Genomic DNA, 16,672 nt, shown 5'->3' on the forward strand with positions numbered 1-16,672 from the left:
ACACCTTCTTAAGTTCTTAGTCAGAGGGACTGTTTGCTGATGTTTTAGTACATGCATCTGTCTCTGTTCCATGTCATTTCTGAAGTCAGCTGCTATTGGAAAGGCTTTGTTAAACACTCGCCCTGAGCCATTTCAGTTGACTGAGAGATGTTTACTTAAATGCACTCGGTGACACCAGTGTTCAGAGGCAGCAGGTTGGTTTGACGTACTACCCTTTTAAAGTAAAGGGATAAAACAAACAGGCTTTTTATTTATTTATTTTCTATTTTTAACCATGGTAACGGCATACAAAATTACCAGTATATCAGTTAGAGCTGTCAATCAATTTCTTTCTTTCTTTCTTTTTTTTTTTTTGCTTGTAGTCAATTGTGAGTAATCATACTTTTTTGTTTAAATCTGTTTTAAATTGACCCTAAATGGAGATTTTTGTTTCAAGTTAAACTGATTTAAAAAAATAATAATGGTGTAATTGTTGATATGGTGAAGTTATTTGTGAGGAGATGTTCATTTAAATTTTTTTGGAAGGAGTCTGTAGAGTCAGTGGGTAAAAACGTTCCTTTAGGTTTTCCGAAATGGGAACGTCTTCAGGACGGAATTCTTCACGGTTTCCAGTTTCTCTGTCAAATGACAAGCTGCATTATTTTTTTAAAAATCTTTTTTACTGTGAGGGGGAAAAAATAAAAAGGAGGCTGGTGAGGGATTGACTGTTTATAGTGGCAACAACGTAAGTGAGAACTTGTTTCGCGAACATTCCACAACATTACATGTACTGCAAATAAATATAAACACTACAGAGTTGTGTTCTTTAATAGCTAAAATCGTAATTGATGGCAAGTTGCTGTGGCGTAAGAAGAATAAAACACTTGCGGATATGCTGTTATAGGAAAAGAATGACGCTGGGGTCGTAACAGTAACCCTGCTGTGTATCAGACGGCATTACACCATCCCACTGTTTATTATTTTCCTATAACAGCATGCTCCATTGTGCTTATTCCATACTTGTCTAATAAATAATGATGTACTGTTGAGTCTGAGTGTATGGTGGTGGTACGTAAAGCACTGATTTCCTATTTGTATGAACAATCTAATAAAGTGATGTGTAATAATCATGACAGACCTAAAGGTAAGTTTATTGTTTTCTGCATGTCTCAAAATTGGATAACAAAAAAGGTAATCCAATTAAAATCCAGTAAACCAACCGTTCTGGAAATATTACCGAATACCTGAGGATTTCATGGCACTGTAGTTACTGTGTAGCCATTAAGGTGAATTGATCTTACTTTCTCCTCATGCCCCATGTGGTTATTTCACTCCCTTTCTATTCCCATACAAACTGCTGAACACAACACAAAATCCAATAACACTTTATAGCTGGTGTAAACAGGGTGGTAGTAATGAGGAACCTGCTGTGCTGCAGTGCTATACATTCTCTTACGCTTTCTCTTTTTTTGGTCTATTAGTCCCCTCTGGAGTGGTGATACTGCTGACCCACTTAGACCCTGTACTGAAGTGTGTAGGAGCAAATAAACTCACAGATGCTGCTATGGAGGAAGTTTGGGCCAAGTCCTGACTCCCAGACCACACTACAGTGGGTGTGTTTCCGTCTTGGCTAACGCTGACACTGAGTGTATATAAATCAGTGATTTCCTGTCACGTCAAAGTGATAACCATGCAAGTGTCTGTGTGTGGGTGGGTGGGGGGGGTGTGGGGTGTTAAAAGCGGAACGGCCGTCTGAGATTCCCAGGCTGCGTGCTTGTCAGTGTTTGGTCTGCTTCGCAGCTGTCCTTATTGGCTCTTTGCTGTGGATTTAATGGCCTCATGCACCATGTGGCTAGACTACATTGCCTGGGCTTGGTGAGCTTGGCACCAAGCAGTGACACATAATCCTTTACTGCTGTTGATCCAGAGAAGCCTCTGCTAATCAGCCGGACCTTTCTCAAATCAGAAATGTGTTCTCACAAGCGCCTCCATTACACACTCTGATGGGAATCTGACTCCAGCTGTCTCAGAATGCCCAAACTCCGTGTGTGTGTGTGTGTGTGTGTGTGTGTGTGTGTTGACTTTGTGTTTTGGAGTCATTATGGCCTGAATAACTAAAGCAGTTTGCTGGGAGTGTCTGGATGAGTCCTTGGCCCCTCTGTTGTACTGTACATCACTGAAGTTTTACATCCGAGGATGGACTGATACTGAGTAATCAGGTACACTAGTAACCAAAATTAGGAGCTGATACATGATTCCAAAATGTTCTTAGTTTCTGATACCTTAGGATTACTGACTAGGGATCTTGATCTATCGAATTGAGTTTGTTTTTAAAAAAAAAAAAATGTACAGGAGTGCAAAATTTTACTCATAACTTTCATTAAATGTGTTTACTGTATATTATAAATACTGAAACTTTGAAGTGCTTTGAGCTTTAAACAGTATATTGGTTGGGAAATGAACTTCCCTAAATACATGTTGTAGTTTTGAACATTTCTGTAAGATGTTCCGTTATTGAGTTAATCGTACACTGTTTATTCAACGTCGAAATATTCTTCTACTGCTCATTTCACTTGCTGTAGAAGGGAATGTAGACGCAGCTTGTCTTCCGGATTTCTCAAGTCGGGGAAGAGCGTGTTTGGCTTTGACTAAATAAAAAAGTTTAGCATTTTTGGCTGCGACATTTCATTTAAAAAAACAAACAAACAAACAAACAAAAAAACCTCTGCGAATTCCTGTACAGGCTGTCTCTAGAGAATTTTAAACCGTACTACTTGACTGCCTTTAACATTATATTCTAACACATGCCACTAGTGAATGCTTCTGTAAGGCACCCTAACCAATTCCATTTTAAATCTGAAAGACCAAAGAACCAGCCAGGTCTTTTCTACGTTTTCTTCATTGCTTCTGAATGAGAAGGAGTCTTTACGACCTTTATACTATCCAAATAGCATAGGCCATTGTTAATATAATTGATGTGAACCATCTATGCAAATGGTATAAACAATCGACCAATGGCAGCACATATATGGAAGTAATTTTGTTGAATTTACAAATGAATTTCCACGTCACCAAGGAAAAAAACAAAACAAACCAATTGCGGTTTATGCCGCGTTCTGAGACCAACAAGGTTCCAAAAGCAAAAACAGATTTACAGAATGTGTTCAATTTTTGCCGAATATTGAACCCCATACACTTTGGAAGCAGGCGTAAACATGCGAAAGTCCTAAAATTAAAGATGTAAATTTGGAGTTGATGTTCATTTTCAGACACAACCAGCGGTGATAATGCAATAAGAAGTCATGCTTTCTGGTTATTCTTTAGTCTTTCACCCTGTCCCATTGCTGTGTGTGTGTGTGTGTGTGTGTGTGTGTGTGTGTGTGTGTGTGTGTGTGTGTGTGTGTGTGTGTGTGTGTGTGTGTGTGTGTGTGTGTGTGTGTGTGTGTGTGTGTGTGTGTGTGTGTGTAGAGTGTTATATGGAGATGTGTTTCTGTCCCACACAATCCTCACTGCTTTACCTAGGGACATCGTATCAGATGATGTATATTGTAACACGGACGTTCATCATATTTTGCGCTTTCGTTCTGGTTCCAGTTGAACCAGAAAAGTTGGAAAGACGCATGCATGACAGAAAGGAAACATCTGCATCAGTGTAATTTAGTAGTAAAAATTTTAAACGGTGATGTCGGACAGGCCTGAGGTGTTTGAATGTGCTCTTGGGAATCAAAGATGACGTGAAGTTGCTGATGCCAGGAGGATTTATTTATATATTTATTTATTTTTATGTCAAATACATGCTGTTGCGTGATGTAAATGCTTGTGTCGTAATTTGTTTCTGGCCCTCATCCTATACCGCAATATCTTGTCTCTTTTTGAAATAAGTAAGCAAGACATTGTTATTAGTTGCACAACTTGCCATGGTCTACCTTTACAAAAACACATTGTAGCCTGTCAGGATCCGAGCATCTTCCTCTGCACTATTGTAATGTATCCTTTAATCATTTTCAGAATTGAGGCTATGTTAAACTGCTTACGTACAGGCTTTTGTCAGTAGAGACAGTTGAATATAGCTGTGGTTCCATCATTATTGTGTCCTTTTGTCATTCACATATAAAAACGGCCATTTTTTTGTAAATAAAACATAGTATAGCGTTACAAATGTCTGTATGCTTCCAGATGTAAGCGTTTATTAAATGTCCAGCAAGTCTAAGTGGAACAGAAGATGGAAACGCAATAAAACCTTGCTCAGAAATCATCTAAATGCGCTGCACAGACTGATCTGTGATCTGTCTGGGTGTATTCGGTTTTTGATTGACATGTGCTTGATTGACAGATCTCAGTCTGGGAGTTCCAGCCTACTAAAGCGTTCGAACAGAAATAAACACAGCACGAACATGGTAAATTATAGAGTTATCACAACACACTGCGGGGAAAAGGGAATATGTGCTTGGCTCAGTGAACATTATAGTTTCTCATGAAAATGGGATTTCATTGCTTATGCTAAATACAAGTGTCCTAATTATTTGATTGAATCATGTAGAGCAAGTGTGATCAATCCATTTAGAATTAATGTGATCCGATTACTTTGACGGTGCTGATGGGATGTTGCTGCGTGAGAATGCCAGCGACCCGAGTTAAATTTCATTCAGTGCTTTGAAAATACATGATCAAATCATGTTGGTTGTACGAAAACAAATTGTGTTCACGTATCTTGGTTCATTTATGTGGCGCCGATGTAAGGACTCGAATTAAGTACGCTCACTGAGATGTTTTTTTTTTTTTTTTTTTTCCTCAGGGTAGGCTGTGCTAGGTTTGTTTTTACTTGCTAAGTTGCCAAGTACAGCAAAATCAAAACATGACTCAACGAAAAGGGCATGAACAAGCATGTGTCGGTGTAAAAGGCAAGTGGATTTACAGAAAGTATTACAGAAATGATTCTTTTAATGTTTTTATTCATTAAAACGCATCTAAAGGAAGCCAGCTAATTCAGAAGAAAGAATTATTCTTCATCTAATAACATGTAACCCCCTCCAAAACTATTGGAAGGCCAAGGCCAACTCTTTTGTTTGTGCTATCCACGACAGGGTTTTTCCTGGGTCAGAAATGGTCGTCCACACACACAGTAAAAGTACCCTTCCCACATGATCTGTGAGCCCAATACTGACAACCATTCAACCATGCTGCACCTCACTGTCAGGGTCTTGCCAATCTTCTTTTAGACTAGGCCATCTTTATGTAGAGCAACAATTCTTTTTTTCATATCCTCAGAGAGTTCTTTGCCATGAGGTGCCATGTTGAACTTCCAGTGACCAGTATGAGGGAGTGTGAGAGCAATGACACCAAATTTAACACACCTGCTCCCCATTCACCCCTGAGACCTTGTAACACTAACAAGTCACATGACACCGGGGAGGGAAAATGGCTAATTGGGCCCAATTTGAACATTTTCACTTAGGGGTGTACTCACTTTTGTTGCCAGTGGTTTAGACATTAATGGCTGTGTGTTGAGTTATTTTGAGGGGACAGCAAATTTACACTGTTACACAAGCTGTACACTCACTACTTTACATTGTAGCAAAGTGTCATTTCTTCAGTGTTGTCACATGAAAAGATATAATCAAATATTTACAAAAATGTGAGGGGTGTACTCACTTTTGTGAGATACTGTAACTAACCTGAAAATCTTTATTATTAAGGCTAAATCTTACTAACCTTTCTTGCTAAATGGGGTAAGCACACTTACATTCTCATTTCAGAGGTGTTCTGAGTAAATGATTTGTTATACACCGATTCAGACCGTGACGTCTGGTGAGTCCAGTGTTGTTGACCATTCAGTTGTTTTAACTATTCATTAAAATGAATCGGTTCAAAGGAGTCGTAAGGTCGTGAATCGGACTTTAGTGGACGTGGACATGTTGTGTGCTAATCCCGGCTGTTAGGACATCACAAAAGATTTGTGTCAACACAGAAAACACTTCATCACTGGATAGGATTTGTTTTCATTTATTGAAAGTGTGGTTTATGTCAACTGCATCTCTGGAAGTCTGAAACACTTGCCAGAGAAGATAAGGTGACTTTATTTTATTTTTTTTTTTAGCACAATTCAATTCACACCCAGCGGTAACACGGAAAAGAAAATTCTCCAAACGCGCCACGTGAAACATGAATTCGGTCTTCCGACCTTTTACCATCGTGTCAGTTGATTTTGATTAATGTGTGCGAGGGAGAGAGAGCAAAGACAGGGCTTAATTAGAAGACGGAGAGAGTGCGCGGCGGGGGGGCTCTCTGCTCGTTCTCTCCCTCAGTTAGCTACATCACTCATAAGTCACACTAACTGATCAAATAAAGCTTTGGTGGGACAGAAATTCGTTTTCAATGCAGGAAAAACAATGCACTAGAGACATTTGGGTTTGAGATTAAAAAACAAACAAAAAAACATGCAAGCCCATGCCATGACACTACCTCCACCATGTTTCACAGAAAAGCTTGTATGTTTTGCATCATAAACAGAGCCTTCTTTTCTCCATCACTTTGGTAGAGGTTAATTTGGGTTCCAGAACTTTTGTGGCTCAACTCTGTATTTATCTGCAACTTCCGATCTGGCTTTCTGATTCTTACTGCTGATGAGTGGTTTGCATCTTGTGGTATGGCCTCTATATTTCTGCCCACGAAGTCTTCTTCGACCGGTGGATTGTGATACCTTCACCCTTGCCCTCTGGAGGTTGTTGGTGATGTCACTGACTGTTGTTTTTGGGTTTTTCTTCACGGCTCTCACAATGTTTGTCATCAGCTGTTTTTATTTTCCTTGGCCGACCCATCATCTGTCTGTTGCTCAGTACACAAGTGGTTTCTTTCTTTTTCAGGCCATTCCAAATGGTTGTATGCCCAATGTTTGCGCAATGCCTCTGATTGATTTTTCCGTCTTTTCTCAGCTTCAAAATGGCTTGCTTTTCTCCCATAGACAGCTCTCTGATCTTCATGTTGGCTTATCCTTTTTAACAACAAATGCAATCTTCACAGGTGATCCTGAAGGCTAAAAGCAAGAGTAGATGTTCAGGGCTATTTATTATTTAAACAATTGGTCGAACATGCCACTCCTGGGAAATGTGAGGATCAAGGCCTTGAATTTGATGCAGGCAGCTACAGGAAGCCAGTGGAGGGAGAGGAAGAGGGGTGTGACACAAGTTCTTCTGGGCTGTTTGAAAGCAAGGCGTGCTGCTACATTCCGAATCCTCTGAATCGTATAACAGTTTGAAAATGTCAGGTCTTTTTTCCTTGCGATAATCACACGGCAATCAACAACGAACATGTGATGTTCAGTAATGATCTACCCTTTTACATGTTTTTGTTTACATTTGTGTTTTTGGTTTTCCTGTCATGTTTTTGAATTTGCAGTCGTTTTTTGGTTTTGTCGTTGGATTTCCATATTTGCTCTTGGGTTTTTGTTTGCTCATGTGCTGGCCACTTAAGGTTTTGTGGCTGGACAAGTGACATCAGCCTTGACTTTATTCCGGATAAATTTTGACGAAAAGCCTTTACTCACCAATTTTTCATGCTCTTGTAAGTGCAAGAGAGAATCAGTTCACAGAAATTTGAGATCTTCCTTCTTATCTCTCAGAAAGTACTTTCCAAAACAACATTTCCCAGAGTTTACACACCACTTCGCCTAGAATTTATTCGTGTAACGTATAGGGACAAGTTCTTACAATTCAGTCTTCAAGGATCTCCGTCGTCTAAAGAACTGTCGCATTTTACATCCCAGATTTTTGAAAATGGAAAGCAATCATTCAGAAGGCAAGTTTTTAGCTGTTTTTTCTTTTTAAATGTTAGTCTAAGAATTATAGAGAGAAACCGTTATTAGACCTTTTGGAGCGCAGTTTTAAAAAAAAAAAAAAAAAAAAAGATTGCGGTAAAATCTGTTGGCTCAGTAATCAATACAGTATAATAAATCTCTTCTTGAAGTGCTAATATTCCATTATAAAAGCCCATTCATGAGCTATGAGGACACTTCAGACCACACATCTAACTGAAGATTACATTCTTCCGACTCATTTTTTTAATCATTCAGTCAAATAAACTTTCAGAAAAACAAATCCTTCACATCTGAAAGCCAACGTAATTTTCACCCCCGTCGTGCCGTTTCCACGGAGTATCCGCTGCTTGTTTGGAATTTGTTGTGGTTTTTCTTTTCTTTTTTTTTTTTGTCAATCATGCAGCCTGGATGAAGTGGCCTTTATTACCATTGTTGCCTTGGAGAGCAAGCAAGATGTTCATCACAAGAGATTTCCATGTGAGAGTTTGGGGAATAGCTGGAAGGTGGCTAGTCATCATTCCTGCGTCTACGCTTCATGTTTTCACCCCGAGTTTGATTGGCATTCACTCAGATTGGCTGTCAGAGCATTCCAGGCAGGAAAACCTCTTGATTGACGGTTCTGCTCTCTGTAGTGCTGCCAGTGTCACGACTTCCTGTGCGAACTTGATGGACTGTGCTAAGTGCCATTTTTTCAAAATGTCCTTCCACCTCCATATTAGTCCACTGCTGTGTTTCTGTTTTCAGTTTGTAAGAGTGCATTGATTAAACGAGAGAGATTTGAGAGAATTGATGCTTTTGGCATTTCCATTTTTTCTTTTTCTTTATGAATAAGATGCAGGATAGCTTTTAAAAAGCTGCAGCATGACACCATGTATGTAGAAGTCCAGCATAGAAGTAGTAGACAGTATCGCTGCACGACGTAGTACTCCGAGTTACAGCAGAACCCAGTCTCGGCTAGTTCACGATCTACGAGGTAATGAGTGTGATGGCCTTGATGCTGATATTGGCACGCAAGTTGAGGGTTGGGAAGATGGTCTGTTTGAGCAGAGTGTATTGATAAGGAGGTGACAAGCTATAAGTCTAAAGGACTAAAGTGATGTTGCATCACTTTCTTTGGGTAGAGGTGAAGCGAAAGCTAAATCTCACTGACACCACTGTCAGCAGGTAGAACTGCATTGTGGGTAATGTAGGAAACCATTAACCAAAGTAAAACTAGACCGACATGTCAGAGAACGAAGTTTAAAACAAACAAGTAGATTCTGGTGATCAAGTCAGATGAATTAAATGTCGGTCATTGCGGTTTATCTCATAATACTGTATGTGTTTACTCTTAACTTGCTTTGTATTCTTGTAACCTTAATAGTGGCACAGTAGCTTAGAGGGTAGCACGTTTGTCTCGCACCTCCAGGTTTGGGAGTTCGTTTCCCACCTCCACCCCAGAGTTAGCATGTTCTGGGGTTTCCTCCGGGAACTCCGGTTTCCTCCCCCAGTCCAAAGACATGCGTTGTAGAGATGGGCATCTCTAAATTGTCCAAAGTGTGCGAGTGTGGGTGCGAATGTGCCATGCGATGGGTTGCCACCCCATCCAGAGTGTTCCCTGCCTTGTAACCCGATTCCCCTGGGAGAGGCTCCAGGCTCCCCCATGACCCTGTGTCGGATAACCGCTACAGAAAATAGATTGATGGATAACTTTAATAATGATAATGAGTCTTTATTGGTCATGTATACAGTAGAGCATAGTGAAACTGTTTTCTTCACATACCCCATCCTGTCAGGAAGCTGGGGTCAGAGCGCAGGGTCAGCCATGATACGGCGCCCCTGGAGCAGAGAGAGTTAAGGGCCTTGCTCAAGGGCCCAGCAGTGGCAGCTTGGCAGTGCTGGGGCCTGAACCCCCGAACTTCTCATCAATAACCCAGAGCCAAGCCACCACTGCCCATAATAGCATATATTAAATCTTTTTCTCATGGATCTTAGAACAGATAAAGATGGAACAGAGCAAGCTGTGCTGGCCTCCAATGTACACAGTGTCTTTGTTTACAAAACATGAAAGATGGATTAAATTAAGGAAATGAAGCAACCTTGTTTATCAGGTCTACATCGCTATACAAGAATTCAACAAATATCCCTGTTGCTGTTCAACACAGAGCACATCCAGGCACAGTTTATTTAATTAACTTAAGGTTTATAATGAGCTTAGTTACAGCTAATAACTCATTAAGCTTATTTATAGTCTCGTCTTCAGTTTTGCAAGAATTACTAACCTTGTTAAAGGGTCATTTTTTTAAAGGGACAAAAACCGACTAAAATGCTGATGCTAAGGACAAAAGCAGCCAACTTGTAACCAGCTTCCTGGATTGTTTTTGCTATAATGATAATGAGTCTTTATTGGTCACATGTACAGTAGAGCACAGTGAAATGTTTTCTTCACATACCCCAGCCTGTCAGGAAGCTGGGGTCAGAGCGCAGGGTCAGCCATGATACAGCACCCCCTGGAGCAGAGAGGGTTAAGGGCCTTGCTCAAGGGCCCAACAGTGGCAGCGCTGGGGCTTGAGCCCCCGACCTTCCGATCAGTAACCCAGAGCCTTAACCACTAAGCCACTACTAATGAGGTAATATGTTGGTATTAAGCGGCCCAGGGTGCACTAAGAAACCATTCCCTACACCATTACACCACGACCACCAGCCTGAACTGTTGACACAAAGCAGGTCGAGTCCACGTAATCATGCTGCTGATGCCAAATTCTGACCCAACTAGAAATGGATCTCGATGTGGTCTTCTGCCATTAAAGCCCGCCCACTTCAGGGTTTGACGTGTTGTTCATTCTGAGATGCTTTTGTGCTCACCACGCTTATTTTTTTTGAGTTACTCAATACTCAAACCAGCCTGTCTAGCACCAACAACAATGCCACAGTCGAAGTCACAGAGACATTTATTTTCATTCATGTGTAATCTTGACATGAACTGCAGCTCTTGACCAGTAAATACAGGATTATATGCATAAATCACAAAAAAGGAGAACGTTAAGACTTTGTCACGCACATATTGTATTGACATGTAGCTGTCACTATGGTTGTGTTTTAATTGGCCTGAAATGAAATATCTCGCAATCACCAGCAGCATGTGGGCATGGTGATTTGTCATCCAATTAGCAGCAAGCTACTTTCTGCGAGTGGCTGTGTTACATGCTGCGCGAACGTGATCAAAATCTGAAACGGGGAATTAAAGTGTGATTAAGTCAGGATCTGTGTGTCAAAGAGCTTAAAAAAGAAATAAATGGCCGTAGAAAAGTGGCATTAGTGGGCAACAACGCCACTTGGTGTGAAACAATGCCACTTGGTGTGAAAAAGTAAGTGAACCCACAGTTCAACAGACTGAAGTATAGTAGGAGTGAAAGAAAGGTGTGATGCAGGAATGATGCTCATCCCAAACACACCATTTCCTTGTGTGTTTTTTTTTTGTTTTTTTTTTTGCTTTCTTTAGCCCTATGAGTGACTCATATGTTTGTGTGTATTCCTCAGGAGCATGGCATCGAGGCCGTCTTCTCTCCACACCCTTGCGCAGCATGGACCCTCGACTGGGAGAGTCTGCCTGCTGCTGTCAACCCCACTGAAGGTAGAGAGTGACGTGTGTACGTGTTTTTGTGTGTGTGTGTGTGTGCATGTACGCATGCTTGTGTGTGTGTGTGTGCGTGCATGCGTGTCTGTGTGCCACCTAGCTGAAACCCAGAGCTCATTAAAATGTAATGGAGCACCTGAATTTCACAGCTGTTTGCATAAAACATCACCAGGCATTCCTCTGTGATTTCCATCACCTCCAGACATTCCTTTCCTTTCTTCAGACCTTTGCAACTCTAACGAATTCTGACAGAATGCATGTTTTCAGCTTCACACAGGTACAAGACATTCCTTAATAGCATTGAAAGCCTTCAGTATGTACTCCTGTTAGAAATTTGTTAACTTGTGTAGCACTGTCAGCTTTAGCTGGAAGAAACCAGTGTCGACTAACTATGGATTTAGCTCTGGTTATACACCGATCAGCCATAACGTTAAAAGCACTGACCGGTGAAGTGAATAACAGTGATTATCTTATTACAGTGTCACCTGTCAAGAGGTAGGAAATATTAGGCAGCAAGTGAACAGTCAGTTCTCGGCTTTGAAGCAGGAAAGTTGGGCGAGCGTAAGGATCTGAGCAACTTTTACCAGAGCCAAATTGTGACGACTGGGTCAGAGCTTCTCCAAAACAGCAGGTATTGTGGGGTGCTCCTGATATGCGGTGGTTAGTAACTACCAAAAGTGGTCTAAGGAAGGACTGTCAGTGAACCGGTGACAGGTTCTTAAGGGGCCTAAGGCTCATTAATGCATATAGGGAGCGAAGGATAGCCCGTCTGGTCCGATCCCACAGAAGAGCTACTGTAACACAAACTGCTGAAAATGTTAATGCTGGCTATGATAGAAAGGTGTCAGAACACACAGTGCATCGTGAGCATCAGAACTGGACCAGGGAGCAATGGAAGAAGGTGGCCTGGTCGGATGAATCCCATTTTCTTTTACATAATGTGGACGTCTGGGTGCGTGTGCGTCACTTACCCGGGGAAGCGATGGCACCAGGATGCACTATGGGGGGAAAAAGGCAAGCCGACGTAGGAAGTGTGATGCTTAGGGCAATGTTCTACTGGGAAACCTTGGGTCCTGGCATTCTTGTGGATGTTACTTTGACACGTACCACCTACCTAAAACATTGTTGCAGACCAAGTACACCTCTTCATGGCAACAGTATTCCCTAATAACAGTGTCCTCTTTCAGCAGGATAATGCGCCCTGCCACACTGCAAAAATTGTTCAGGAATGGTTTGAGGAACATGACAAAGAGTTCAAGGTGTTCACTTGGCCTCCAAATTCCTCAGATATCAGTCTGATCGAGGATCTGTGGGACGTGCTGGACAAACAAGTCCGATTCATGTAGGCCCCACCTCACACCTTACAGGACATAAAGGATCTGCTGCTAACATTTGGGTGCCAGACACAACAGCACACCTTCAGAGTCCATGCCTTGACGGGTCAGAGCTGTTTTGGTGACACAAGGTGGACCTACACAGTATAAGGCACGTGCTTTTAATGTTATGGCTGCTTTGTGTACATAGTGATTGTTAAATTGATTAGAAAAAATTTTGTTTGAATGCATAGGTACGTTAGAAAATCTTTTGTATTGAGGAGCTCAGGTTGAAATGAGCCAGAGATTAGATATAGCGTTATACTATATGGCCAAAAATATGTGGACACTCGATCACTGCACCCATATGTGGTCCTTCCCCAAACTGTTTGCACGAAGTTGGAAGCACACAATTGTCTAGAATGTCTTTGTATGCTGTAGCATTACGCATTTAAGAGGCCCAAACCTGTTCCAACATGACAACGCCCCTGTGTACAAAGCGAGGTCCACGACGATATGGTTTCTCAAGGCTGGAGTTGAAGAACTCGAGTGTCCTCACTGAATACCTTTGGGATGAACAGGAACACCGACTGCACCCCAGACCTCCTCACCCAAAGCACTCTTAAGTGTGAACGTGCCTTATGTGTCTTTGCTCTTTACAATGTAATGGAAGCACAGTTTGGAAACTTACAATTAAGAATTTCATTGCATGAATGATACGCCGTATAACTCACATGTACGTGACAAATAAAACGTGTTTGGGCGTCCACATACTTTCGGACATATCGCCTATATTAATGTTAATGTACACTATATGGTAAATAATAATGGGTAATAATTTTGACCTCTTATCTATGCATGGTGAGTTATAATTGTTGACGTCTTTAGTCGATACAAATATCTATATCTAAAATAACAGTGGATAAGTTTGTCCTTACTGATTTTTAAACTGCGTATCAACCCAGCTCTATGAGAAACGCACACAAAGAGCTAAATCTACAGAATGTACAAATGCAACAATCCCTTTTTTCCGCTTTTGACGAGATCAAAGCTCTGAGTATCAGCTGATACCCGATGCCGATCCGCTACATACCGAGCCAAAACTCTGCGAGCATCTGAAACACCACAGGCTTAAAGCCAGTGAATTTTAAACCGTTTTTTTTTTTGTCCTGTGTTCTTGTGCATAATGGAGCTACACTTCAGTGAAAACCAGGCTCATAATTAAACCCTAGAGTTGTAGTCAGTGCTATAGACAAAAAAAATATCATGATACGTAAAACTATAAATGATACAAACGTAATATGAGAGAGCTGAAATACTGGTGCTTTTTTATGTTTATAGAAATGAGTGTAGATTGGAGAGCTGGGAATAATGTATGAACTGTTCCATGTCTTCTTTATGAAACTGTCGTGCGGCATTGAAGTGGGTATACATGATGAATCAGTTAGCTTTAGAATTTAGCATTTAGAAATAAGAGCCTACGCACCAGTCCCTGATGTATGTGTTCACGTCATATGCATGGAATGTATCATGTGCATATCACACACACACACACATATAATTTACGTAGCTGAAGATATGCAAAGAAGGTAACTGAGAAAAGAAATGAAAGGGATTATTATTATTAGTAGTAGTAACAGTAGTATATAGAAGTAGAAGAATAACAACAAGTACTACTACTAATAATGAATATTATTAATATTATTGTTGTTTGTTATTGTTGGAACAATTGTTGTTGTTCTTGCCATTGTCATTATTTTCGCTGTTTATCAATATTGTGTTGTTTGTTGTTTTTTTATTTATTTATTTATTTATTTATTTATTTGTCATTTGTCGCTGATGATGTTTTTTGTTGTCATAATTATTGTTTGTTATTTTTGTTTTCATCGTTGGTGGCTGATGTTGTCGCTGCTATTGTTTGTCATTGTTGTAGTTATTGTTGTTGTCATTGCCTGTGTTGTTGTTGTGTTGTCATTTTTGTTTGCCGTTGTTGGTGTTTTTCAGAGTTGGTTGTTGTTGTCAATGTTAGCATGATTATTGTTGTGGTGTTGTTGCTGACCTTGTTGTTTGTTGATGTCACTAATGACGTTGTTTGTCTGTGTTATTTACATTGTTGTTTGTCGTTGTTGTCATTGTCACTGGTGTTTGTCATCGCTGTTGCCGTCGTCGTCATTATTTATGGTTATTGTTGTCGTCGTTTTTTATTGCGGTCATTGTTCGTTGCTGAGGTTGCTGTCATACATTGTTATTGTTGTAGTTGTTGTCATTGTTGTTGTTTGTCCGCGTTGTCACTGTTGTCGTTGATTGGTGGTGGTGGTGTTTTGTTATTCGCAAGATGATGATGATGATGATGATGATGATGATGATGATGATAAAAGCTATGAAGATGTTTAAAATATAAAATCTTGTGCTCAAATAGACATATCTGAGTTTGATGGTTCATAGAGTATTTCAAAGGTGAAACTGCTATTTAGTAACATTGGTGAAATTCGTGTGCTTATTTTATGGTTTTTCAGTTTTGTATGATTATGATTTTAATAGCAGTGAAAGCGCAGTATAGGCAGCCAGAGTTCCAGCAGACGTGTGTTTCACTCTGTCGGTGTTGTTGCATTGTTTCTGCTGCTGAAATCACTGTGTGTGTGTGTCTGAGAACACTAGAGCCTGGGGCTCTGGGTCCTTCCACATCAGACAGGCAGCAGCTGTTCTGCTTCGGCACCGCACAGAAACACACACACACGCTCATATACTGTACACACAACGCCGCCAGATAGGAGGCACACTGCTGAGTGATAAACCCGCTCCAGTGGCAGCATGAGAAAATAGGCTGTGTTACTGTGTGAACCAAAATGAGGTACACAGAACTAATAATAATTTTTAAAATAATTCATTATGCTGATAACCTGAGTCTTCCTATCTTTGTTTTGGTGTAATCGCTGTGATTGGATTTAAGTGTCTATTAAATACATTCAGTAATTACAGAGCAGTAATATTCGAAAATGGTTCATTTTGCACGTTAGTCTTTGATTATTGTTGTTATTATAGTTGTTTTTATTGCTGGCATTAGTGTTCTTCACTGTATCTGCATTTTTCCCAGTTTCCTCACCCACTACATGAATTTGAGAAATAATATGCAATCAGGCTGGCACAGGGAACCTGCAGAGATCTCTTTATGAGACTCTTCCGCTCTGGATCGGTCATGACAGAAGGTGCAGGCGGTTTGCGTCACTTCCATTATCATTTCAGAGCAGATCTGCTGTGGATATTAGGACGAACTGGGGCATGAAACAGTTCCTTACGATTTAGGACTGACCAGAGAGATAAAGAAACGCACAGTGCCAAAAGCAACTAATATAGGAAACAGTGTAGTGATCGATCGAGCTGTGTGTCTGATCCCTGTCTGACGTTTCCTGTACAGACACTTCAGAGTTACCTGCTGATTTCAGTCAGAGCAGTTTTAAATTTGAGAGCAGTGCACGTACTTGTATTATTGAATCTTTCTGCAAATAAAGTCACACAGTATATTTTCCTACTTCTCAGACGCCGGTGCTTTTCAGCCTCACTGCCCGGTGGGTGAGATAAAGAAAATCTTGTTATATGCAGCCAGACAGAGCTGGAAAGCTACAGATGATGATGATGATGATGATGATAATAATATAGCACGATATAAGTGTTCTCATAAGAATAAAACAGCAGTGATTATCCTTTTTTTTTGTAAAAAAAAAAAACAAAAAAAACATTTTTTATTTGTTCTAAAAAAGAACTCTACATAGCAGCCACACTTTTGTTGAGAATGGAGAGTTTTAACGTGTATGGGTTTGGCAGGTAAAGTAATCAAGCCTTTTTCTCCCTGTTCAGGCAATCAGTATTATTTTTGTCTTGCTAGGCACTTTAAAGTCTAAACCCAAACTTTAAATGTGTTTTTACAGGATTAAATCCAGGGGCATGGTGGCT

At 40.5% G+C, this 16,672-nt stretch overlaps 1 protein-coding gene across 3 annotated transcripts in view; it reads left to right on the forward strand.

Moving 5' to 3' along the window:
• Positions 1–16,672, forward strand: part of gstcd (glutathione S-transferase, C-terminal domain containing) — a 125,409-nt gene that overhangs the window by 18,255 nt on the left and 90,482 nt on the right. For all 3 annotated transcript variants that reach the window (XR_008396341.1, XM_017463306.3, XM_017463307.3), the window contains exon 5: positions 11,312–11,405. Coding sequence is in view for 2 of the 3 variants with exons in the window: in XM_017463306.3 (XP_017318795.1) it covers positions 11,312–11,405 (94 nt within the window). In the remaining variant the exon portion in view is untranslated. The remainder of the gene's footprint in view (positions 1–11,311; positions 11,406–16,672) is intronic.

This window comes from Ictalurus punctatus, chromosome 3 (genome assembly GCF_001660625.3).
Source record: "Ictalurus punctatus breed USDA103 chromosome 3, Coco_2.0, whole genome shotgun sequence".
In the NCBI taxonomy this organism is placed as follows: Eukaryota; Metazoa; Chordata; class Actinopteri; order Siluriformes; family Ictaluridae; genus Ictalurus; species Ictalurus punctatus.